The 26,089-nt window shown below is 55.4% G+C and overlaps 2 protein-coding genes across 3 annotated transcripts; one reads left to right on the top strand and one right to left on the bottom strand.

The window, feature by feature from the left end:
• The first annotated feature begins 1,783 nt into the window (after nt 1–1,783).
• Nucleotides 1,784–7,319, top strand: CYC1 (cytochrome c1). Its single transcript, XM_083749393.1, has 7 exons — nt 1,784–1,909; nt 4,422–4,615; nt 5,752–5,878; nt 6,122–6,279; nt 6,383–6,543; nt 6,640–6,740; nt 6,989–7,319. The coding sequence occupies exons 1-7, from the start codon at nt 1,820–1,822 to the stop codon at nt 7,091–7,093; spliced, it is 936 nt and encodes a 311-aa protein (XP_083605519.1). The 5' UTR covers nt 1,784–1,819; the 3' UTR covers nt 7,094–7,319.
• A 149-nt stretch (nt 7,320–7,468) lies between these two features.
• SHARPIN (SHANK associated RH domain interactor) lies at nt 7,469–24,144 on the bottom strand. 2 transcript variants are annotated; one of them, XM_083749160.1, is made up of 14 exons: nt 23,899–24,144; nt 21,836–22,010; nt 20,960–21,070; nt 19,428–19,569; nt 19,175–19,265; nt 18,745–19,021; nt 17,407–17,531; nt 16,915–17,088; nt 10,733–10,893; nt 10,522–10,633; nt 10,033–10,212; nt 9,061–9,159; nt 8,557–8,700; nt 7,469–8,091 (listed from the first exon to the last, which is right to left on the bottom strand). In XM_083749160.1, exons 1-14 carry the CDS (start codon nt 24,109–24,111, stop codon nt 8,011–8,013), a joined length of 2,085 nt encoding a protein of 694 aa, XP_083605286.1. In that variant the 5' UTR covers nt 24,112–24,144; the 3' UTR covers nt 7,469–8,010. The 2 variants fall into 2 exon arrangements, with proteins under 2 accessions (XP_083605286.1, XP_083605287.1); XM_083749161.1 differs by lacking the exon at nt 23,899–24,144 and adding an exon at nt 22,086–22,183.
• Nucleotides 24,145–26,089: the final 1,945 nt, after the last annotated feature.

Raw genomic sequence — 26,089 nt, forward strand, 5'->3', positions numbered from 1 at the left:
AAACTCCCTGGGGGAGAGCATTTCACAGACAGGAAGCCACTACACACTTTGAATTGGGCCAGGAATGTGCACCTGCCCTTCAGCCTAAGGTCCCTTGGGCAAGAGTCTCAGCTGCTCCTGGGCAGATTTCTCCCTGTGCCTCTGCCAGCCTGCGCTGAGGGAGCAGAGGGTTGGATGTACAACAAAAGGAGGCGCTGGGGAAGGTGAGAGGCTCCTGCCTGAAGCCCTGGAGAGCCATTGCTGCCGGTCAGTGTCAGCAGTACTGAGGTGGATGGGCAGCTGGGTCTAGAAGGCGGCTGGCTGGGCTCCTTTTCCACCCCTTGTTGTTTAGTTGTGTCCAACTCTTCGTGCCCCCCTGGACCAGAGCACGCCAGGCACTCCTGTCTTCCACTGCCTCCCGCAGTTTGGTCAAATTCATGCTGGTAGCTTCAAGAACACTGTCCCACCATCTCGCCCTCCGTCGTCCCCTTCTCCTTGTGCCCTCCATCCTTCCCAACATCAGGGTCTTTTCCAGGGAGTCTTCTCTTCTCCTGAGGTGGCCAAAGACTTGGAGCCTCAGCTTCAGGATCTGTCCTTCCAGTGAGCACTCAGGGCTGATTTCCTTAAGAATGGAGAGGTTGGATCTTCTTGCAGTCCATGGGACTCTCAAGAGTCTCCTCCAGCACCAGAATTCAAAAGCATCAATTCTTCGGCGATCAGCCTTCTTTATGGTCCAGCTCTCACTTCCATACATCACTACTGGGAAAACCATAGCTTTTACTATATGGACCTTTGTTGGCAAGGTGATGTCTCTGCTTTTTAAGATGCTGCCTAGGTTTGTCATTTCCACCCCTACGAGGGTCATTAAGGGGTTAAAGCGACGGAGCACGCCGTTCCTAGAGGGGACATAGCAAGCGCAACGAGATGACACTAGAGCGGCTCCTCGCCAAGGGAGGGGCGGGAGCTGGGCGAGACTCCAAGCGGGCTGCACTGCAGGGCTGTCCTTGGGCGGCCCCGCTTCCAGCTGAGGAATAGACGACTCAGCGCCGCCTCTCCATCTCGACGCGGAAACGTCCCGTCCGCAGAAGGAGAAGGCCTTCTCTTGCCTTTTTATAGCTCTATGGGGATTCTTTCGCCCTCCCCATAGAGCTACAGATAGGAAGAGTGACACGCAGCCTGAACTTCCGGGAACAATAGAGAAGCCTGGCATAGGAACCGAGGAAGGAGAGCCCCCCCCCCTCAAGCTGGATGAGGCCAAGGGGACCCATCGAGTCCAGCCCGGGGGGGCCGACCCGGGGCCCCGAGGGAAAACCCGCCAGACCCGCAGCATGACTGCTTCCCCTCCTCCTCCTCCTCTGAGTTGGTGGCCAGGGGCTTCTTCCTCGCGTGGCAGGGAGTTCCACAGCCGAGCTCTGGCTCTGGCTCCCCAGCACGCAGCTCCGAGGGCGACCCAGACGAGGGAGGGACTGGGAGCCCCGCCTGATGGGAAAGAGGAGCCGAGGAGGAGGGCTGCCCCGCCTCTCCTGCTCTGGAGCGCAGGACTCGAACCCGGGGCTTCGGCTGGCGAGGAAGGAGATTCCGCCTCCACATCCAGAGGGGCTTTCTGCCTGGCGGCGGCGGCGGGGAGACCTTCAAGCAGAGGCTGGGTGCCCCCCCGTCCCCCCGGGGCTTTGGCCGGGGCTGGACTAGATGGCCCCTGAGTGTCCCTTCTGATCTCCCCCCCCGCCTCTGTCTCCGCCTCCGGCCGGGAAGCCCCGCCCCTCCGGAAGTGACGCCCGCTCGCCCGCCTTCCGTCGCGCGGTGCCTTGTGGGCGGCTGGGCTGGCCGGCTCCTGGTCAAGATGGCGGCGGCGGCGGCGGCGGCGCGGAGCCTGGCGCGATCCCGGGGGGGCCTCCTGCTGCCTCCCCTGCCCGGGGGGCCCCGCCCGCGGGTAAGAGCCGCCCCCGCCCCGCCCCGCCCCGCTGCCCCCCAGGCCCCGCCCGGACCGGGGCGGCCCAAGGTCACCGCGTCCCCCGAGGGGTCACCCCGCGCCCCTCGCCCGGGGGTCCGCCAGAGGCGTCCCGGGCGGCGGGCGGGGCAGAGAGACGCTCTCCTCCCCGTGGCGGGGAGTTCCGCAGGTCGCGCTGAGGCGGCGGCGGGGGGGGGGAGCCTGGCGACCCCGCTGCCAGGCCGGCTTTCTCTCCCTCTCCCCGCGCGCCGAGGGGGCTCTGAAGGGCTGGGGCTGCGGCAGGGAGGCCCTGCCGGGCTGGAGCGGGGCAGGCGGAGCGGAGGGCCAGCCTGGTTCTCAGGACCAGGGCCGGATGGACGTAGAAGCTAGACAAGCTCTAGCTTGGGGGCCTCCAAAAAAAACATTAAGGGGGGAAAACCTGCATGTGCATTTGTAAAATATAAGAGTAAAAACACATAAAATGAAACCTGCACACAGCAGCAGTGTTTTGTGTTGTGTAAGCACCTGTGATGTAAGTCATGGCCCCGCCTGCCAGCCTGCTCATGTCTTACATAGGGTGCCTACATTCTGCATGTGCAAATGGCTTTAGATGCCTATTAGGTCCGGAAACCAAAATCCGGCCCTGCTCAGGATGCGACCCTAACCCTAAGGATGCGCCTGGAGAGTGGCAGACGGAGGGAGCTGGGCAGCCAGGCGTGGGGACGGGCAAGAAGGGGGTCCGGGTCTCTGGTCTGCTGGGTCCCGAGGGCCGTAGGGAGTGGAAGCTTCTCTGGCATTCTTGTCGTGAGACCTGAAGTGCAGCTTCTGTGCTTCAGAGCTGGGAATTTGGGGCACCAGCAGAGGCTGCAGGAATAGAGGTCGATCCGCAGCTTATTGTCACCTCTGGGTTTCGCGTTGGTTCTAGCTGCAAAGCCTAGATGGTCTGCTTGGGGTTTGCTTGTTCGCGGTCTCTGCTCAAGCATCCCTCTGCACATGCCGGATGCAGCACAGTGACTTTGGCAAGGGACCCCCTCCCCACGAACATTGAGGCATCTCCTAATGGTTGTAGAGTTGCTCATCCTGTAGTCTTATCTATTTTACTTATAAAACTATATAGTGCTGTATCATAGAAATATGTTACAACAGTTTACAATAACGTAGAAGTATAAAACCATACAGTAATAACATTTTCAGGCTGCCTTTCATGTCCCCTTTCCTCCACCCCCACAAGGGATGTTCTTGGCTTGTAGAGGATTGCCTGCCTTCCATGCAGAAAGCCCCAATTTCTGGTCCCCCAGTATCTCCCAGCTAAAAGGAGCAGAGGTCTTCGGCTGGGGAGATACTGCTAGTTCATTCATTCATTCATTTAGGTAGTTTAGACCCTGATTAACAATTTTCCCCCCTCACAGTATAGATGAGATTAGATGAATGGATCGTCTGACGTGGTGTTTGGGAGGCTGATTTATTATTATTATTACTACTACTACTATTATTACGATTACAGTCATACCTTGGTTGCTGAACGCCTTGGAACTCGTATGTTTTGACTCCCGAACGATTGAAAACCAGAAGTGGATGTTCCAGTTTTCAAATGATTTTTGGAAGCTGAACATCTGGCGCGGCTTCTGTGGCTTCTGATTGCAGCCGCACTCTGGTTTCCAAACATTTTGGAAGTTGAACAGACTTCCGGAACCAATTCCATTCAACTTCCAAGGTATGACTGTATTATTATTATTATTAGAATTTGTATACAGTAGTACAGTGGTGCCCCGCAAGACTAACGCCTCGCAAGACGGAAAACCCGCTAGACGAAAGGGTTTTCCATTTTGGAGGCGCTTCGCAAAACGAATTTCCCTATGGGGTTGCTTCACAAGACGAAAATATATTGCGAGTTCCCATGGGTTTTTCCCCCCTTTTCCTAAGCCGCTAAGCAGCTGATCCGCTGATAAGCCGCTTAACAGCTGATTGCTAGAAGCCGCTAAACCGCTGTAGCACTAATCCGCTAAGCTGTCAATGGGCTTGCTTCGCAAGACGAAGAAACCACTAGACGAAGAGAATCGCGGAACGGATTAATTTCGTCTTGCGAGGCACCACTGTACCTCTGGATGCGAATGGAATCCGTTCCAGAGCCCCATTCGCATCCTGAAGCAAATGCAACCCACGTTTGCGCAGGTCACGATTCGCCACTTCCGCGCATGCACGTGATGTCATTTTGAGCGTCTGCGCATGTGTGAGCAGTGAAACCCAGAAGTAACACGTTCTGTTACTTCCCTAGTTGCTGCAGTGCGTAACCTGAAAATGCTCAACCTGAGGCATATTTAACCCAAGGTATGACTGTACTGCCCTATACCTGGAGGTCTCAGGGTGGTTCACAGAACAATACTAGGCAAAAGTCCTTGACAGGAGCTTAAGTCTTGCTATTGTAAGGCCTCAGTGAAGCCCCTCCTGTTGTCGCCGCGACTTCTCTCCAGCCAGGGTCTGCCCACGAGTTCACTCTGTTGTCCTTTCCCCCCAGGCCAACCTGACCTCCTTGGCAGGTCTCTCCCGAGGCAAGAAGGTGGCGCTGACCACGCTGGGGGTGCTGACGGCAGGCGGAGCAGGCCTGGCCCTGGCCCTCCACACCGCAGTGAATGCCGGCGAGCTGGAGCTGCACCCCCCCAACTACCCTTGGAGTCACAACGGCATGCTGTCCTCCCTGGATCACAGCAGGTGCGGATGGGGCAGAGGTGGCGAGGGGGGCAGAGCAGCGGGGGGGGGGGGGGGAGATTTATGGGAACTGGGGCACCCCTTCCCCTTTGCAGCCTGCTAGGGAGCCATTGGAGGTGTGTGGTGTTGGCTGTGCCCGTGGCTGCCCTGTGCCCGCGTCCCTGTCTTGGTTTCTCAGTCGGATGACTCACATCAAGCACAAGCTCCTCCCCTCCGCCCTCCGCCCTCCCCCATGCTCTGCTTCCTCTGCCCAGCCCAAGAGATGTACAGATCAGAACTAAAGTTCATCTCTGTCAGCGCCCTTCCAGCAGCTGGCACTTGCCAGGACCTGCCACCTCCTTGGCCTTCCTTGACCACCAAGGCCTGGACAGTGGTACCTCAGTGAGGATGCTGGAGCCGCTTCCCTGCTGGCTCTCCCACCTTCTCCCCAAGCAGGAAGCAAAGGCTGCTTTATTCCCTGTCACTGTGAGCCCGTTGTCCCTCTCCTCAAGTCCACACAGTCATGCCCTGCCTTGCTTTGTGCTCTCCTTCCTTCACCAATCCGGGCACTGACTGTACCCTTTTTTCAGCAGTGGGTGAAACACTCCCATTCCCTTCCATAGGTGCCATTGCCTTTGCTCCCAGAAGATGCTTCCTGCCTGCCTGCTGGGGGAGTTGCCCCAGAGCCAGGAAGGTTTATCTTGGCTGGGCCGGATCAGTCCCACGGAGATCCCTCTGTGGGCTGCGTGATTTTCAGCGTCTGTGTTTGCGCAGATGTGATTTTCGGCGCCATGGAAGTGAATCGCTGTGCTGTGCCAGTTTAGCACAGCGTGATAGCAGGCAGCTCGATTCAGGGGTGGCTCGTGGGTCGGTCAAACGACCTCCGCGGGCTGCTTCCAGCCCATGGGCCTTAGGTAGCTGACCCCTGCCCCAGAGTGTCCTATCCACCACCCCAATCCTCCAAGAAGGAAGGAAAACTCTTGCTTGCATTCATCCTCCCTATTGGCTGCCGCTATCTTTGATTGTTTGACTTAGTTGGGTTTTTCTTTCATTTTTAAGATATTGTTTGATGTATTCTATTAGTTGTAAGCTGTCACAGGAGGGTTATAACTGGAAGGGGGGCTAGAAACACACCAGAACCTTCTTTGGCTTGTCTCCAGCGTCCGGCGCGGCTACCAGGTGTACAAGCAGGTGTGTTCCGCTTGCCACAGCATGGAGTACCTGGCCTTTCGCAACCTTGTTGGTGTCAGCCACACTGAAGCGGAAGCCAAGGCCCTGGCTGAAGAGGTAGGCTTTGAGTGGTGGGGGGCACAGGGAAGTGGGGCGGGAGCTGGGGTTGCTGTGGCTGGCAAAGCTATGGCCTGGAGCCCCTTGCACAGCTGGTCCCTGACTCAAGGGCTCTCCTGCGCTGGCTGGCTTTATGGATGGCTTGGTTGGCGGTATTGGAGGGCGGGGGGGGAGTGGGGGGAAGCCTGGTTCCCTGGGGCGGCTTGGGACTCTGGCACTCAAGTCTGGCATGTCCCGCATTAGGCTGAGGTGGTGGATGGACCCAATGAGGATGGTGAGATGTTCACGCGGCCTGGAAAGCTCTCGGATTACTTTCCCAAGCCCTACCCAAATCCCGAAGCAGCGCGAGCTGCAAACAACGGGGCGTTGCCCCCCGACCTCAGCTACATCGTCAATGCCAGGTAACGCTGCCCAAACCAGGGCTGGACTAAGGCGGGTGGCCTCTGGCACGTTTTTGTGCTATTCCTTTCTTGGTTTTGAGCCTCCCTTGCCCCTCTGTTCCAGGCACGGAGGCGAGGACTACGTGTTTTCCCTCCTCACTGGCTACTGTGATCCACCCGGCGGTGTGAGCTTGCGAGAGGGGCTTCATTACAACCCCTTCTTCCCTGGGGAGGCGATTGGCATGGCACCCCCGATCTACAACGAGATCCTGGAGTATGATGATGGTGAGTGGGGCCGGGCAGGACTTCCCTTAGGCCGGTTGTGGAGCCCCACAGCAGAATAGAAATAAAGGACTGAAACCTCTGTCCTCTCCTGTGCAGGCACCCCGGCCACCATGTCGCAGATTGCCAAGGACGTCTGCACCTTCTTGCGGTGGGCGGCGGAGCCGGAGCACGACCACCGCAAGCGGATGGGCCTGAAGGTGGGTCTGCCTCTCCCCGTGGGGTAGGGAGCCCTTCAGGCGGCAGGAGCTTCACTCCCCCCAGAGAGCGAGCCGGTGGGAGGTCTGGGAACACGCACACAGGCCTGCTGAAACGGCCCCCTTCTGCCTGTGTGCTGCTCTCCTAGGAATGCCAGGGGGTGGGGACTCCAGTGATTCATTTCCTGAAATCTTTCTGTAGAAAAGTGACCTTATGCCCCCCCCTCAACTGTCTCCCTCCCCCCCCCCAGATGATGCTGATTATGGGTATGCTGTTGCCCCTCATCTACTACCTGAAGCGGCACAGGTGGTCCGTTCTAAAGAGCAGGAAGATTGCCTACCGGCCCCCCAAGTGACCCATGCTGCCGGTGGGGCGGACCTCTCTCTGATGCCTGAGCTGCGCTGCCTCTACTGCCCTGGGAATGTATGCACAGACTGGCAGGCGGACAGGCGCTCGTCTCCATGCATTTGCTGTTATTTAACGTCTCCATCCGTTCGGTCACCCACAAAGCCTTGGGAAGAGGACCCTGGGTGCAGGGGTGGCAGGCACCCAATAAAACACGTTTCTTCAACCAGAAATAAGCGGCTGGGGTCTGTGTTGAAATCCAGGTAGTAGTACATCGTATGGATTGTCCTGACTGGCTGTTTTATACTCTCTCTCTCTCTCTCTCTCTCTCTCTCTCTCTCTCCCCCCCCCCCCCCCGGAAGAAATCTCCTGCGCATGCCTTGCATTTATACTTTTTCTTTTTTATTGAAGGGGTTTTTGACCCCTCCTGTGCAGCAGCATGCATCCTGGGCACCTTCCCCCTTCCTTGGTGCTGATGTTGCCCCCCAAAGCTTAGCACCCCACGCCGGGGGCTGTCAGTTGAGGCGAGGGTGCTTCCAGGAGTGGGACCCCTTTGGGGAGCCCAGTCTCCTTGGCCAGGGGGTCGCGGAGTGAGATTCTGGTAGTGCAAAAGGGGTGAGGGTTCAAAGGCACAGTGGGGCGGAGGCAGGGCAGGTCCAAAGCAGCCCCTCAGGCAGGGGAGCGTGGCCGCCCCTCGGAGGTCAGTGCAGGGAGAGGGGGGCAGAGCATCTGTTGCAGCCACAGTGGGTGGGGCGGGTGGGTCTTTCATCTGCTGCGTCCTCTAAAGTCTGGGGAGGGAGCAGCCAGCCTTGCTGAGGCCTCTCCCCAGGGCCGGCTTCCAACGGGCTGCTTCTCCTCTCTGGGTGCAGAGGCTCCTTCCCTGCCAATGGGAGTCCTGGCAGCATCTGATGGCCCTTTGGCAGGCGCTCAGTGGCAGTTCTGGCATTGGGGGTGGCACCTTTCCCCATCCACGTTGCACCGGCAGCCTCCGCTGGTGTCACCGGGACCCTGCCAGGGAGGAGGACAAAGTGCATCAGGGGGAGACCAGCCGCCCGGCCGGAAGGGAGTGCCATAGAGTGGAGCTTCCTAATGGCCTTGTGCTTTGGAGGCATCCAAGCCCCCTTCCCAAGGAGCCCGTCTCCCCAAGTCCGCAAGGCAGGTCCTTGCTGGCCCCAGACTTGCTTCAGCACACAGTCCATCTCCCTCTGAGAAAGCCCTTAATACTTCCGATCCTCTGGCCGCCCTCACCCCTCCATTTATCTCTCTACTGGGATACCCTCTGCACATTGCAAAGCTTTCTGGGCCACATCATCTGTTGGATGGTTTGAAGATTGGGTAGTAGCTCACCAGCCAGCCCCCCTTTTCGTCCAGCCCCCCCCCCCCCCGTTAGTCCCTTCGGGAGGCAAAGCCTGGCTCTCGCCCCTCCTCCTGCCTGGTGTGCCAGCCCCTGAGCCCCCTCCCTCCGGTGCTTACCCCAGGCCCCCAGCGCGGCCCCTTGGTCACCCAGCAGATCTCCGTCTGGCAGACAGGGCAGCGGAGCCAGTCGCAGCCCCCCTTCTTCTGCACCACGATGCGGCAGACGGGACAGTGCATGGCCTCTCCTAGCTGCACCAGCGTCTGGTGGAGACAGAGAGAGGGTGGCCATAGATCCATAGAGGGGAGGGGCTCCCACGGGTCACCTAGTCCAACCCCATCATGCCCTTTGTGCCAAGAGGAAAATGCACCCAGAGGCCGTCCGGGGGGTGGCCAGAACAGGCCCTTGTCCAGTCCCTTTGAGCTGCTCCCCATCTTACCGCCCCCCCCCCCGGCATTGATCCCCTTGAGGTATCCTAAGGGTCGGCTCTGCCGGTGCCCACAGCCCAGGCGACAGGGCTGAATACCGTGCCAAGGAACTTGGGCTTTGAACATTTCATTGGGGTGGGAAGAAGGGAGGCCGGCCCCAGCCCCCTCTCCCTCCCTCCCTCCCGGCCAGCTCACCTTCAGCATGTTGCTGGTCTGGCGGGCAGCAGCGTCGTTGTGAGCCTGGACCTGCAGCTTGTCCTGGTACTGCTTGCAGTTCATGCCCTCGTGGATGGCCTGTGGGTGGAGGGCAGAGAATCAAACCCCCGGCCTCCCTGCAAAGGGTTCCTTCCTGCTGCTCAAACTGCCACCATCCCGCCTCCCTCCCCCCAGGGGCTGCTGAAGCAAGGGGCCAGGACACAAAGGAAGTAAAGACAGGGAACTTGCAAGAAGAGGAGATAGGAATACTAAAGCAATGAGGAGAGAAATTAAAAGAAGAGGAGCAAAAAACTGCTCCAGCTAAGGAACAGACACTTAAGCAAACAAGAGGGAAGGGGGTGTAAAAGGAAACAGCTGATCAGCAAGCGATCAGGAGTGATAAAGGATAAAGGAGGCTGCCCGGGAGGCAGGAGGTAAAAGCCCATGGATCCTCAGGATTTTTGCATTGGGCTACCCCAAACTCACCGTCAAATCACATTTCTGTGGCCACAGTGTGAACCACAAAAATCATACATCCACTGTTGCGTTGAGAATATTTTTTTCTTGTTTTCCTCCTCTAAAAACTAGGTGTGTCTTATGGTCAGGTGCATCTTATGGAGCAAAAAAATACGTTGGCTTGATTCCTTCAAGGAGATGTCTCCCCTCCAGTGTTTCTGAAAGACGCTAGAAAACAGACTGGAAGCTGCTGACAGCTCAGAGGGCAGAATGAGGGAGGGAGACCTCCAAGACGCTAGAGGGGGGCCCCCTGTGCTCTGGCACCCGAACCCCCTCAGAATCACAGAACTGTAGAGCTGGAAGGGACTCCCAAGGATCATCTAGTCCCTGCAATGCAGGACTGCCAGCACTTCTCCTTCATTCTTTCCAATCCCCACCTGTGGGCCTCCAGCCCCTAAGCCAGTCCCCGTGGAGGTGGGGGGCCGAGGACACAGTGCTGCCCCTGCCTGGGCTCACCTTGCAGACGAGGCAGTTGAGGGCCCAGCAGATGGGGCAGCGGAACTCGTTGACGTCGTCCTCGTAGATGCACCAGCCCAGGCAGTCGGCCGTCTGGCAGTGGTAGCTGTTCTGGGCCCTGCTCTCGGCCACGGCCAGCCGCCGCTCCAGGAAGCGCTCATACTCGTCCCACGACACCAGCTGCGGAGACCAGAGAGCTGGCTCAGAGCCCCAGAGAGAGGGAGGGCAGGGCATGGGCTGGCCGGGGGGCACCCCCTGGCTTCCGTGGCCGGAAGGGGGTGGAAATCAAAGGAGCGTCTGGCCATGGCAGCCTCCTCCACTCCCTCCGTCTACAGGAGGACCCAGCTCTGCAAAAAAGACCTCCAGAGCTGGCCTGCTCAAAATGCCACTCTGCATCTCCAACTGCTCTCGATGACGGTGGCAGGGCAAGGGGGAGCTGAGCTGCCCAAGGGACCCGGCCGGAGGGATCCTTGAGCCTTGCGCACTCACCGCCCGGATCTCCCTATCCTGGAGGTGGCTGCTGCAGGCATAGGAGTCGTCCCGAAAGGGACAGGCCACCTGGGGCTCGTCGCTGCAGTTGATCAGCTGGCGCAGGCAGTCCCTGGAGAGGGAGAAGGGGGGACGGCAGTGGGGTCAGGCCACAGCACCCTTCCCTCCTTCCCCACCCCCTGTGCCTCCTTCCCCAGGCAGGCCAGGTTACCGGCAGAAGCTGTGCAGGCACTCCCGAAGCAGGACGCCCTCGCCAGGCTCCACGTTCAGGTAGCAAATGCGGCACTCAATCTCCTCCCGGTTGGGCACCAGCGCCGCCTCGTCCAGCCGCTGCAACTGCTGGAAGTTCTGCAGCCGCTCTTGCTCCAGGGCCTGGAGGGGGCAAAGAGGGGCAGGTGGTGGTTGCCCAGCAGGCAGGCCGCAGGCCCCTGGTTAAAGGTGGGTAGGGGGCTCAGCCTGGGCACACCCACCACCCAGGCTGGTGAGATTTGGAGGGTCAGCTGTAACCCGTTGGAGAGCCTCCTAACTCTGCAAAAAGGGGCAGAAGCCCTATTACTACTACTACTACTATTATTATTATACCACAGTGGTACCTCTGGTTATGTACTTAATTCATTCCGAAGGTCCGTTCTTAACCTGAAACTGTTCTTAACCTGAAGCACCACTTTACCTAATGGGGCCTCCCACTGCTGCCGCGCCACCGGAGCACGATTTCTGTTCTCAACCTGAAGCAAAGCTCTTAATCTGAGGTACTATTTCTGGGTTAGCGGGGTCTGTAACCTGAAGCATCTGTAACTCGAGGTACCACTGTAATACTACCTTTCCCAAAGATCAGAGAGTGGTTTACAACATAAAAATGCAAAATGCGTAACATAATAAAAAAACACAACCTGCCCACCGCCAGGCACATTTAAAAGGCTGCAGATTGTTTTAACATTGGGCATTTTTGCCTGGTGCCTAAAGAGATTATCACGAGCCAGAGTCGGTTGAAGGTCAGCAATTAAAAAACCCACCAGTATAGTTGAAGTTAACTCTTTATTCAAAGGAACCAAAACAGCTCAGGCCCAGTGATCCCAGCAACTGTTCCCAGTAGGTCTTGGCCCAATAAGGCAGCTGCAAGGACTGAAGACCCCCGCCTTCCCCCAGCTGCCGAAGTCCCCTCCTCTCCAGGGTTTGTTTCAAGCAAGCGGAGACTGTGGCAGGTCTCCTCTGCCCTTTTCATTTCTCTGCCTGTTCTGGGAGACCAGCGGGGAGGGGAGCTGGTCACAGGAGGGAGAGACCCCCTGGAGTCTTCAGCAGCCGGTCTCCCCTCTGTCTCCTGCCTCCGAGTCTGCACTGCTCTCTGCCACTCGCTAAGCCCTGTTCACTTCCTGCTCACTAAGCCCTCTTGCCTCTTCAGCTTCCAACGCCTCCTGCTCCCAGTCTGCTCCCTCTGACCTGGCATCGTCATCCCACCACCAATTCCCGGGCTCTGAGCCTTCTTCCCCTGGGGGTTCCCCGGCTGGAGCCTCACACCACTCCTCTGCATCCAGCCGGCCCATGACAGAAATGGAGTGAAGGTGCCAGTCCCCCCCCCCCCAAAAAAAAGCCTGATGGGAAAGGTAGGATGCAAGACTCTGGAACAAATGCTCTGGGAAGAGGCATAAAACGAAGGTGGTGTCCCAAAGCATCAGCTTCTGAAGAGCAGCAAGAATGTTGGAAGATAATGCACACTTTGGGTGGCTGATCTCAGGAGCCCTTTTGCAACACCCCCTCTAAGGCAGTCCAGCAACTGCATGCATGTTTTGGGAAGGGGGCAAGGCAGAGAGCGAGACTTAGTAAAGGGGGTTACCTCACCTTTTGCGGAAGACCCTCCCCTGACCAGGGCAACTGGCACCCGCTGGATCTTGCCAAGACTTGGCCAAGACGGATCTGCTTGCTCAGGCCTCTGAAGGCCTTTGCTGTTAACCCAATGGGTGTGCTTTATTCTTCTGCGATTTTATTATAGGGCTTGTTTACATTCCAAATGGCTCTCTGCTCTAGAAACGACAGAGGGGAAGGGCAGCTTCTTCCTGCTTTCAGTCTCCAACTCTTGGGGAATCAGGATCCTGAGATGTCTGGCAAGCACATCACAGCAGCATTCACAGAATTATGGAACTGAGTGAGTTGGAACCCAGGGGTCATCTAGTCCAACCCCCAGCAATGGAAGGAGCTTTTTGCTGGCTCCCTCCTCCTCTATGCTTGTCTAATTGCGCCTCACTTTTTTGCAAAATGTCTCAAAGCAATTCATAAAATATTTAATATGCAGAACTTAGCAAAGTTTTAAAAGCCGCGACAGAATAAAACAGTGGGTGGAATCCAGTGTAGTGCTAGGTGTGGGGGTCTGCTTGCACAACAGGACTTCTCATGCCTCTGGGGGGCTGCTAAACCCATTCTGGGGTATCCCCCAAACCTTCAGAGATTTAGCGGGTGAGGGATATGAAGGGAGGGGAAAAACTCCATGTGAAAGCAGACCTCATTGTCCATGCAACAACTTAATTCCTGCCCCTTCCGTGTAGTGGGCCTGAACCTGTGGAACTCCCTGCTAGTTGAAATTAGGCACATGACTAAGACTTCCTTGTTCCAGCAAACAATTTAAGGCAGTGCTCAGTTTTATGATACGTTTTTATTCTTTTGCTGTCCCATTTTTGGTGGCTTGTTTTTATGTACCCCACTAAAGCAAGGAATGCAACCCTGTTGCACTTCCCCAGACATGAGACGCCCATGCAATCAGCAGGGGAGGGGGGCGAGGCGGTGAGGCTGCTCCAACCCTTGAAGTGGCTGTAGCAACTCCTTCGCAGGCAAAAGGGCCGCCTGGGGCAAAGAGAGCCTCACTGACATTCTCTTGAGGGGAAGCTCACGGCAGAGACCCCTCAGTCCCCACTTTGTGGCTCAGAGAGAACCGCCCTCTCTCATCCCCCCACCCACACGCATACCTCCTGAACAGCCCCTGCCCCCTTTCCCCATCAATGACGCTACAGAGAAGTACCAGGATGGACCGTCAAGCCCAAATGAATCATTTAATAGAACAAAGGATTTGCTCTCCAATTCATTTTTTAAAAAATCAAATTTACAAACACGTTATGCAGAAATCAAGCCATTTCAAAACAGGTCCCGAAACCTCTGCAGCTGAATAATCAGTGTTCAGTACAGAGAGGGAGAGAAGGGCATTTGCTGCCCCATCAGGGGCCAGGGCAGCAACAACTGCCCCACAGCGAGGGGAGCCACCTGCTCCAAGATCTGCTGGCTGGGACGAGCAGGAGCTGGGGCAGACCCCCAAGGCTCAGGCAGCAGCACCCCCTGACCCACTGAGAAACAGCCACCTTCAGGGGAGGGGGTTACAGCTTTTCTCTTTCAAAGTGCTATCAGGCAGAGGGTCTCTCTTTCTAGTCCAGCATCAGCAGAAGCAAGTCCCCAAGGCAGAGCCTGGCCTTGCGGTTCAAATGCTGCCTGACCTCTGGGGCTGGGCAGGTCATGGCTTCTCCTGGTCAAAGGCACACGGGGAGAGCAGCCTCCATGGGGGGCGGAGGGGGGAGAGACCTTCAACGCAGGCCCCAACGGAGCGAGGAGCACAAAGCCAGCAAGCGGGAGGCTGCCGGCAAGCAGCAACGACGCCCTGGCTGTGCAGGCCTACGGACAGAGCGGAGGAGAGCCAGAGGCAACTGAGGGAGGAAGGCACTGCGGGGCAAAAAGGAAGGAAGCTCCTGTAGGGCAACGGGCTCCGTGGGTTGGGCAGGCAGCCCACAGATCCAATGCACAGCGTCAAATACAGCAGATGACTGCTTCCACTGGGCAAACAGTGCACACACACACATTTTCATGGTGGGGATCACAACCTATGAACAGCTCGTGGTATTCAGGTGGCAGCCCCACTGCAGGGGCTATCGTGGCCCAGGAGACTGCCCTGGCTCCAACCTCGAAGGCTCACACAGCTCCAGTCTTCCATGAGCAAGAGGCAGGGAGGCTGGGCAGCTGCCAGTTGAGCTAGGAAATGGGCCGAGCTCCAAGACGCAGGTGGAATCGAGGGGCAAGGGGGAAGGCTAGGCAAACCCACAAGCGTTGCATGGCTGCGCCCCAAAAGCTGCTCAGGTGGGACCCAGCTCTTGCTGCTGTCACAGGGGGCTCTCAAAGCACACCCCCCCATATGGCTTTGCACCCCCTGCCTTGCTCAAAGGCCGGCCAGCCAGTGAAGCCGCCAAGGGCCAGCAGGGACTCTCAGCTGCTTGTTCTCAGAGAGGAAGGTGGGGGCAGTCGCAGAAGCCCACCCCTGCCTTGCCCCTTGGGCTTCACTGTCCGCTTGGCTCATCTTGGCAGCCCTTGGTGCTGCAGCCGGGACTAACAAACGTCCCCACTGCAAGGCTGGGAGGGGCAGTGGTGGCAATGGCGGCCCCGGCTCTGAGGAGGGCTATGAGAACTCCGAGGAGAGGTGGATAAAGTCGTCCGGGGTTCCCAGGCTGTGGGCACAGGGCACAGCGGAACTGTCTTCTCTCCTTCCTTTTTCCTGCCACAAGAGAAAGAAGAAAGAAGAGAAGAGAGTCGTCAGGTGCTGCTGCCACCACTGCTGCTGCCACCGCCAGAGATTGCTGCCTGGAGCCTGACGCACCTTCACCCCCCCCCCCCCCAGAATGGACTGCAGCCCTCCCTGAGAGCCCACCCTCCTTGGAAAGCACAGAAGGAGAAGGACGGAGCCCAAGAGATTTTGAAATTCTATTCTTTTTCTGGTGTACTCGACAACAACATGTTTTTCGTATTTACAGGAAATGTGACGAAAACAATGCACTAAAAATATACCACCGATGAAACATTAAAAGGGACAATCAAATCATAATTATTATCTCATTATTTAAGAAAATGAATCAAGCAAGAACTAAACATCACCTACATAGCTAAGGAGCAGGATTTGGCCAGTATGTTAGACCCTTAGCTCCCCATCTGACGAACCAGCTGACATCACCAAGATGTTGGGAGACAACTTCATGAGAAAGGTAAGGGGCTCTTCCCTCCCTCCCTCCCTCCCTCCCTTTGCAGGCAGAGATTGTGCCCAAAGATGTTTAAACTCAGAGGTGTGACGTCGACCATGACAGAGGGGAAGGGGGAACCTGACCTCACTCTCAGGACCGTTCTGGAAGTGGACTCCAGGCACCTGCAGCCTCAGAAAGAGGACACCCTGCTTTACTCCATTCAGCAGTTTTATTCCTTCATTTATACTCCACTCGTAGACCACAATGGCAGCAACCTACCCCAGTGCAGAACTAAAGTGATTTTGGATGAACACCTTTTTAGCACATTTCTTATTATGTAAATTTATAGCACTTCCCTTATAAATAGCTTTGGGACTCCCTTTGGTGACGTGATCAATAAATGTAATAAGCTGAACTTCCCATCATCATCTAATTAGAAATGCCAGAATTTAGAAGAATCTGCATGGAGACTCTACGAGCAAATTTGAAACAGCAAGTGCCTCTCAAATGGGGAATACTTTTGAAAACCTCCAGAACACAGTTGGGGAGCTGGCTTCTTGGACTGCTACCAGCTTTTGTAGGCAGCAAAGGCCTCTGAATAACACCAGGTGCTGGGAGGAATCGCAAGTGGGGAGAGTGTTGCTGCCGCCTTAAGTCCTGCCTTTAGGTCCTGCCTGCAGGCTTCCCAGAAGAGGCAGCTGGTTGTCCACTAGGACGACAGCTGGCTGGGCTGGACAGGCTCCCCTTGGCCTCATCCAGCTGCTGAAGGACACTTTTGGGGTTCTTAAGTGTAGGAGTGCAAATATCCAGTGTGGGGTCAGGTGGGATTACTATGAGCAATTATAAAATATGCATCAGGCCATTGTGTCCGTGATGAAAACATTGCACTGACTGGGTTTGATACATTGACAATAATTTCTGATCCAATCCCACAAGCTTCTACATCTAAGCCATTTTTCCTCTACTGCCCATTTCTCTCTGCCTGACAGGCATGTATAAGCATTCTAGGACACAGACCACTTGCCGGCTGCTGCATCAGGCATCCTGGGCCGTAAATATGATAGTTAGCTTTGATGTAGTTTGTGAATCGTTCACAAGGAGATGGCAAATACTACCTATCCTTCCTCTCGTTTATTGCTGCTTATGACCTCCGGAGTTTTCTAAAAGCATTCCTCCCAGAGTGGAGGGTGGAGAGGAATTATTATATGCACTCCTCCCAGAGTCTTGCTGGTCAAGCCTGTGTGCGCATTCTATTAATCAGAGTCTAATCCTTCCTTTGCTTTGGGAACGCCACACTAAGGAGCTGCATAAGGAGAGGGAGCTTGAGAAAAGAGCCGCGCACAAAGCTTCAGACCCCTGCAGGGAGCTTCTCCAGCAGACTATGAGGCACAGGAAGGGAGCTACCCAGACCTACCTTCTGGTACTGTAAGATGCCCTCCTTCTCCTGCTGCATCCGCCACAGCTCCACCTCATCCGGCCTGTAGCTCCCGGGAACCACATAGTTGGCAGGCCGGTCTGTGCTGCACATCTCGCAGCCGGGCCGGGTTGGCTTGTTGATGAAGGTGCAGGTGGGGCAAGACCAGCCAGTCTGCAATGGGAGATGAGGAGGAGGAGGAGGAGGAGGAGGAAGAGGCCGCTAGAGGTGGCACCTGCAAGGACAGCCCCTGTCCAAGAGGCCGTGGGCCAGGATGCAGCCACGTGCCCCAGGACCACCCCTCTCCCACTTGTGCTTCCTGCTGGGCGATGAGACCCACCCCAGAAGGCGCTCTGGCCCCTTTCTTGAGCAGACTATGGGGTGAGGGGAGACAAGGCCACAGGGAGCCCAGGGACTGGGAAAGAGAGAGGGGCCATATATGTGGGGAGACGGCTGCCTTGAGTTTTGCCACTGAGCAGAGGGAGTACATACCGGCTCAGGAGAGGGAGGAGGGGCGGCAGCCGGGGGTGGAGGGGCTCGCGAGTGGCCAGGGAGGAATTTTCCCAGGAAGTGGCTGCTCTCACCAGCATCCCTCTTCCTGTTAGAATTTTTCACACCTGCAACGGAAGAAGGCAGCTTAGAAGAAGAAGGTCTAAGAACTTCGCAATTGCAAAGTTTCTCTTAAACAAAAGCTAGGTTAATATCGATCAGTTTGAATATAAGCATGTTAACTATTGGAGAGATTTTAATGACTGTTCACAAGCTTTGTTTAAATAAAGGTAAACAAATAAATGTTGTCCCTATGGTTAATCTCTAATCTCTTCCAGATACATGAAAGGAGGCTTTTCTATGAACATGAAAAACTGGTTGGATCATTTCTCAGGTATGCAGATTTGCACTCTAACAAAAATCAGATACGTTTCCTTTTCAGGAAACCCAAGTCCTCCTGACTCCCAGAGGCCACCAGGCCTGACTGCCACCTACAGTCATATTTTGGGTTGAAGTAGCTTCGGGATGAATATTTTCGGGTTGCGCTGTGCAGCGACCCAGAAGTAACAGAGTGCGTTACTTCTGGGTTTTGCTGCTTGCGCATGTGCAGACGCTCAAAATGACGTCACATGCATGCGCAGAAGCGGTAAAACGCAACCTGCGCAAATGCGCCTTATGTTTACTTCAGGATGCGAACGGGGCTCTGGAACGGATCCCGTTCGTATCCAGAGGTACCACTGTACTGGTCATGGGCAGGTCATTTTTGTTGCTGTTGGTTTCCTCTTTTTGGGGTGGGGGGGGGCAAGGCAGAGCAAAGCAAGGAGCAACAGGGACAAGGAGAGGGAGGAGCTAAGAGTGCTCAGCATGCAAGTTCCTATGCCCCTCCCCCAGCCAAACCTAAGCGCCAGCCCCCCCAGCACAAAGGGACAGATTCCTATTAGTATAATTTGTGAATTTATACCCTGCTTTAGGATTGGACCTTTAACCACACACTGTCACAAGCTGTGTATCCAGATGTAAGAAAGAGATGCAAAGCTTGGCTGTAAGGATGCAACAACGTTAACAATATGCCATATAGTTGTAGACTAGTGGTCAGATTTGCACCACAGAATAGGAAAGATATGAATAAATGAGAAACTGGACTTTAGTAACTGAATTTGGCCTTTTGTCTTCCTGATTTAAATTGCCTTGACTTGCAGGCAGAAAAGCCGTTGGGGAGAGGTGTAACCTGTTCTGAGGGTTCTGAAATGAACTGCCTGCTTCTAGCCAGATGCAACCTCTTCCCCTTTTTTCCTGACTAAGGAGCCCCCGCCATCCCCAAAGGGCTCCCTGCCTGCTCACTTTTCTTGGGCAGACAGGTGGGCAAGGTGCTGAATTTGTTCCTGGCATCCGTGTTGTCCGCCAGGGGCGAGGGGGGCGGCTGCAGCACCACCCAGTCCCTGTCCTCCTTGAAGCGCTGCTCAGAGAGGTGGGCGCCCTTTGCCGAGAGCAGGTAGAGGAAGGCCGTGTCGCCGTCCTTCCGTATCCCGTAAGAGCCAACGGTTCGGTCATCCACGCAGAGACACTGGCCAATAATCCAGCGCTGGACGCTGGGGTGGAATCCGTAATCCTGAAAGACCTGGGAGAAGTAGAGGCAGGGTCAGTGGGAGTCTGAAGGCCTCTGCAGCAGGCCAAGCAGCCAGGCAGTTGTTGGCGCTTTCCCCCAGAAGCTGCCCCAGGGAGGGAGCCAGAAGACAGCATCCCCGCCTCTGAAAAGCTGTGCCCGGGTTACCTTCTGCCTGAGCCCTGCAATGGTGGTGTACGTGTGGACGCGGGTGGTGATGCTCGTCGAGCAAGTGGCGTCTTCCACCTGCACCTTCATGCTAAAAAGGAAGGGAATCGGCCAGTGAGACGAGCACAGCGTGTCCCGCAACCGGCCACCTTCAGAAGAGGAGGCGTGCAGGGGATTGGCCCCAAATCACACAGCCCAACCCACCCAGCCTCCTCCAGAGACCCCGGCTCCCTGCCCAGCCCTCCACTCCCACCTGATCTCGCTTGTGGGGTAGCAGGACTCCTTCAGCAGGATCCGCAGAGCAGCGTGTTGCTGGGCGAGCAGCGTGGCACAGCGCATGGCCTCCTCCTCGTCCCCGAGCTCAATGGCAGTGGACAGGTGGAGCGCCAGGTCCTCTGAGGAGGAGACAAAGCCAGGCATGAGCCAGCCAGGTTAAGTTGTGTGCCCCCCATCTCAGGCAAGCCTTCCGCCTCCCCCACTTCTCCAAGGTCTGTGATGGAAAACCTCACCCACTGCTGAGCAAGAGCTCTCAACAGCAGCCCCACCCCCTGCCCCACACTTGGCTTGCTGCTGCAGGTGGTCACACTCAAGACTTCCTTCCAAATGAGTTCTAAAAGCTTTCTCATCTTATTCTGGTTTGAGCATTTGTACTCTGCTCTTTTCTTAGTCACACAGAGGCCTCGTGCAGCTATTGGATTGGTTTTAGTTGTCTTCAGTTGCAGCAGAACTCGGGCGAGGACCTGGGAGGCCAGGGTTCGAATCCCCAGTTGGCCACATAGCTCACTGGGTGTGGACCTAGGCTAGTCATTCACCCTCGGACTAACCTACCTCAAAGGGTTCCTGCGGGGATAAAATGGGGAGGAGGGGATCTTTGTCACCCACCTTGAGCTCCTTGAGGAAAGGTGGGATATGAATGCAATAAATGACACTCTTCTCTTCATTTATGTTGACCGGTTGTTTTTTTTTTACTTTTTTAAAAAAATGAAAAAAAGTTGGGGCACTTGAAGGGGCTCACAATATCGCTGGCAAGGGCAGCCCCCTCTTCCTCAGCCAGCTCAAGCAGCCGCTCTTTCAGGACATTTATGCTGCTCTAGTGTGCTATACAGGGCAAACCGCAAAGCACGGCTGGGGAGCCTCCAACCCAAGCCCTGGATGCGGCCCCCTACTTAACTGCATCTGGCCCCTGGGTATTTCCAGCGACTCCTCACCACTGAGGTGGTGGATCAAGCAGGCACTCAGGGAAGAGGTCAACATAAAAGGAAATAAAACCAGCCAAGTGCTTTTAATGCAATCAATCAATGAATACTTGCATGGGCACCAAAGGAATCCCAGTGGATTAGCGTCAATGGGAAGGAAAGGTTCAACAGGAATTATAACCATAGCTTGTTTTTTAAATGGATATTATTTATTCATCTGTTTACCTCTTGCTTGTCAAAATGGCTTCTAAGCCATAGAAATATGGGGGAGATTTTGGGCAATTACTGAAACCAAGTTCCCTCTCAATTCACCTTCTCAGCAATACTTCACGAAATGCACCCACTCCTCATTACCATTGTGCAACAAAACCAGCTGCCTAACCTGATACAGGCAGAAGGAAATTTCAGATATGCAAACATCATATTTCCTGGCAGCTGAGTAACGTTTATGATGAGTCTTCAAGGGCACAGGTAGAAGGAAATTTCAAATATGCAAACATCACATTTTCTGGCAGCTGAGTAGCATTTATGATGTGTCTTCAAGGGCACACTGCCAGTGGACAAGTGTCCTATGCCATCAGCCACCCACCTTTCCTGGCAAGCTCCAAGGGCAGGGAGACATCGATGTCTGACAGGGAGTTGAAAAGTGCCAAGGGAAGGGGAGAAGGCCGTCCTGTCAGCAAACCGCTTCCCTCAGTAGCTGGGGAGAGAAAAGACTTTAGAAGAAGTGCTCCAGCAGGCAGACACAGAACATAAGAAGATCAGACTAGCCCGCTGGATCAGGCCGTTGGGCCATCTAGTCCAGCATCCTGTTCTCACAGGGGCCAATCAAATGCCTGTGGGAAACCCGCAAGCGGGATTAGAGCACCAGAGCCTATTCAGAGACTACTCCATTAACACAGGAAATGATTATGCTTCAGAATAATAAGCCGGAGAGTTTACCAAAGAATAAAGATGCAGAATTAACCAGTTTCCCTCGGGGGTTTTCTGGAGGGCAGAGCAAGTCTGTCTCCACCCTCCTGCCCCACCAAGTTTCATCACTGCTGGCTCTTGATCAGCGCTGCAAATGCACCTGACATGCAGCCAGACATCAGGTGGCTATAGCACAGCTTACGACCTGCGGAGCCTCCTGAGCTTAGGAGCAGAAGCAGCCCTGGAAAAGGAGTCTATGGTACAGCTCAGGTGTATAGCTAGAAGCGAGAGCCTGGGGGCGGCGCAGAGGTACATTGTTTCCCCCACCCCAGAGCTGTTCAGCCACAACAACCCATTTTCTCAACCTTCCTGCTATACTAACTGCCCTACAGATCAAGGCAGGTGCATCTGATTGCATTGAGAGTGCAGGCCTCTCCTCTGCTGACCACCTCTTCAGAACTGACAAACCATGGCTTGTGTAAGAGCCATGCCCTCTCTCACTACCAGAAGCCGAACCCTGGCATTGTAAGTGCCTTCCAGGGCAGGAGCTGACCTTTCTGGAGCTCCTGGAGGGAGCTGCTGACAACTGTCCACCACTTCTGTGCCTCATGCTCATCCTCAAAGTGGAAAACAAGGGGGTCTTCTGGGCGGGCTAAGAACTTCAGCTCATGACACGTGGCAGTCTTCACCTCATAGGAAATGTCTCTGAGGTTGTACTCAACAAGGCCCTGGGGGCAGAAAAGCATTAGTGGGCGAGTGCAAAGTCAAATAGCCCCAACCAGCTCTTGCTGAGGCCTCTTTACCTCAAGCAACACAGGGGTCAAAGCACCCGTTCTATTCTTCAGCCAAGTCTCATCAGGCTCCCCCACATCAGTGCTCATGCTGAAAGCTGCTCCCACTGCTGAAGACCTCTCCTTGTACAACAGGACTTGCCCCCTTCCTCTCCTCCCTCTGTGCAAAACTGCTTGAGAGGTTCTCCCATCCCTCCAGAGCTGATTTTAAGGGTGTATGGACTGCAGGGGAGAGAGAGAAGAGGGGGAAGTTCCATTCTGCAAGTGGAACTCCTAAGAGCAGAAGGAGAGAACCTGCTGAATCAGGCCAATGCCCCATCTAGTCCATAATTCTTACAGTGGCCAGCTAAAGGCCTCCGTGAAAGCCACAAGCAGGATTCAAGCCCAAGAGCCCTCTTCTCCCCTCCTGTGGTTTCCAGTATCTGCTATTCAGAAGCATTACTACCTCTGACTGCAAAGGCAGAGCTTAGCCATTATGACTAGCAGCCATCAATAGCCCTCTCCTTTGTGAATTTGTCCAGTCCTCTTTCAAAAACACCCAAGTCTCTTGCAGGAACACTGGATACCACCTTGGGGTGAGGGTGTCTTTAGAACTCCACTGGCAGAGGCAAGAGGAGCCTGCATGCCCTTTCCTGTTCTGCCCTATTTGTTTACAGCCCCTCGTGACGAGTGTGAGGCCTGTGTGTGGTAGGCAGGGTGTTTTGGGGGTAACAAGAAGGTATGAGGCACAATCCACAAACGCCACTAACCAAAGCAGTTTCAGTGCTGTGCCCAGGCCTGAAACTGGATTTAAATGGGTCCAGATAATCAGTTTCCCCCAAGCATGCCTTGAGCTGGATCACCAATACCGTCTCAAGGACTCAAACTGTTGTTAAACATGTTGACTGCAAGCCATTTTGGGTACTTCTGTATGTGATTGAAAGGTGGGGGTGTAATTGTTTTTAACGAGTAGCACATTATGAGCAGGAATACTTGAAGCACACAATGGACTAAGGTACGTCGAGGAACAGACCTGGCCTTTCTACTTGATCCAACAAGTCAGTGCATTTAACAAAATGGAAGTGCAGGGGAAACAGAAACAGGCTGCTACCATGATCCTTGCTTGGATAGATGAGCTGGATATCCTATGATCAAATCCCTGGATGTTGTTGGTTGTTGTTGTTATTAATAAACACTTAGGAAGCACCTAGTTCTTTTTCTAAGCCTTGTTCATACATTGAGACATCCTGTAAAATGTGGGGGGCGGGGTGGGGAGAAACAGATCCTGTAAAGGATGACTTGGCTGGCCTCTTGGGCGCCTCTTGTGCAAGAGGCACACCTTCAGCGCCACTCAGAGAAGAGGCACCTTTTCCAGCAAAGGCCGACAGCGGCTAGAAGGCCCCAAACAGCCTGGGCTTTGCCCCTGGCGCTGCTTCCCCACGGCTGGGCAGCCCCTCCAGCAGCTGAAATGCACCCACTCCGGTCTGACGGGTTGGGGCAGCTGCTGGCCCAAGAGCTTCAAGGGCCTGTGAGGGAGAAAGGCGGCAGGGAGGAGGCCGCCGCCTCTGGTAAGTGGGCGAGACAAGCCTCTGGGGCAGGGCCAGAGGGGCGGACCGGGACCTGGGTTCAAATTCCCCTTGGGCCCCGGAGCTCAGTGGGCGTGACCGGGGGGGGCAGTCGGCCTCGCCCTACCTCGCAGGGTTGTTGTTGGGGGGCTGAGAGGAGGAGCAGACGCCCCCCCTGAGCTCCCTGGAGAAGGAAGGCGCGGCGCAAAGCCAAGGGCGGCCCCGGGAAGGGGTCCCACTGCCTCCCCCCGCCCCGAGGCCCCCTTCCCTTCCCCTCTCACCGCTTCGCCCCCCGACTCCGCCGCGCCCCTCAAGCCGAATCGGAAGCGCTCGGGGCCGGGCGCCGCGCTCAGCTGGAGCCGGAAGAGGCGCTGCGCTTCCCGGCCGGACGGCGAGGCCGAGGGCGCGTCCGGCGAGCGCGGCACCCAGGCCTTGGCCGAGGCCAGCAGCACCAGGCCCGACGGGGACGGCGAGCAGCCCGGCGCCGCCGCCATCGAGTCGCCGCCCGGAACCGGAAGCCGAGCGCGGCTCCCGTGGGGCGCTTCCGGCTCGCTTCCGTACACTTCCCCGCCGCCGCCGCCGCCGCCGCCGGGGGGAAACTGCCGCCCGACTCCGAGGTTCCGGGCCAGGAGGGGACCCCGCTCAGCCGAAGCCCTCCTAGAGATATATTTGGACGGCACCTTCGATGCGGATTTACCTATAAGCTAAATAAGCTCTAGCTTAGGGTTCCACTCTCTTGGGGGCCCCAAAAAAATTAAAGGGAAAAAAACCTGAATGTACATTTCCAAAATAGAAGATAAAAAAGAAATAAAATAAAACCTTCATACAGCAACAGTGTTTTGTGTTGTGTATGGACCTATTAGGTCCATAAATTACCATATAGCCTATAGTCAACACAAAAAACAGCAACAATTTGTTGCTGACAAAGGACACATAAAGGGCCCCATTACCTTCAGGAGCTTAGGGCCTCATCAAACCTAAATCCGGCCCTGGCCCTCATATATATATATATGGATGGCATGTTCGATGCAGCACTTGGGCTTCTTGCAAGATGGTTGCAGCCACCCCTGGAGTTGCTGCAGTCTGGAAAGAACTCGCCTGCCCTCCTGGCTGGGGCTGATGGGAGTTGTAGTCCAATGCTACCTACCTGCATCGTAGGGGGTTGGACTAGATGACCCTTGGGATCCCTTCCAACTCTACAATGCTATGATGGCACCTTGTGAGAGAAGTCTGCTGCCCCCTTGGAGCTCGGCGGGAAGGGCAGGCCTTGTGCCAGCTCCCAGGCTGGTGTGGAGCAGCGCTGTCAACAGGGAGCATGGGCTGTGCGCCCTCGGATCTACAGTGGGCTCCTTCCACCAGCACGTTTTGGGAGTGTGTTTGGGGAGTTACACCAAAGGAGACTTCTGTCACCTCACAGAACCCCTCTGCAGCTGGGCTTTCTGCTTAGGACAGCCCTCTGAAAGAACTTAACATCTGCATTTGTTTGCAAGCCAAATTGCCACAGGAGATCTAGTGTCCTGCCATTGTTTATTAATAATAATTAGTGACTGATGGCTATGACTTCTATGAAAGAGGGCAATCAAAACTGATTGCAGTATGTTTGCCCACAATAGACACATCTCGCAGGCTTGAAGGACGGCCTTCTACCAGGGGAGCCAAGTTCCATGCTAAATCCTTCCTCAGAGGCTTGCTGCCACATACTCACCCCTGACAAGACCCATGGGCTTGTTGGTGGTGGCGCCAATTTTGTGGAACGCCCTCCTGAGGGACGCAAACCTAATGTTCCTTCCCTGGTATTCCAATACAGAAGTTAGGGCTGTGTCACTCTATAATGCTTTTGGACTAGTGAGCCATCTGGAGCAGAACTGTGCTTTATTATTCCTTTCGACATCACCTTGCTAAGAAAGGTCCGTATAGTTAAAGCCATGGTTTCCCCAGTAGTGATGTATGGAAGTGAGAGCTGGACCATAAAGAAGGCTGATCGCGGAAGAATGGATGCTTTTGAATTCTGGTGCTGGAGGAGGCGCTTGAAAGTCCCATGGACTGCAAGAATATCAAACCTCTCCATTCTGAAGGAAATCAGCCCTGAGTGCTCACTGGAAGGACAGATCCTGAAGCTGAGGCTCCAAGACTTTGGCCACCTCATGAGAAGAGAAGACTCCCTGGAAAAGACCCTGATGTTGGGAAGGATGGAGGGCACAAGGAGAAGGGGACGACAGAGGACGAGATGTTTGGACAGTGTTCTTGAAGCTACCAGCATGAGTCTGAGCAAACTGCGGGAGGCAGTGGAAGACAGGAGTGCCTGGCGTGCTCTGGTCCATGGGGTCACGAAGAATCGGACACGACTAAACGACTAAACAACAACTGAAGGAAGGTGAGGACAGGTGACCTCACCTAGGCCCGAAGTCACCCCCCACCAAAGCAGGCTCAAAGCATCAGAAACATTCCGCTCTGCTGTAACAAAGGTAGAGA

This window comes from Podarcis gaigeae, assembly GCF_964106915.1.
Source record: "Podarcis gaigeae genome assembly, chromosome: 7".
NCBI lineage: Eukaryota > Metazoa > Chordata > Lepidosauria > Squamata > Lacertidae > Podarcis > Podarcis gaigeae.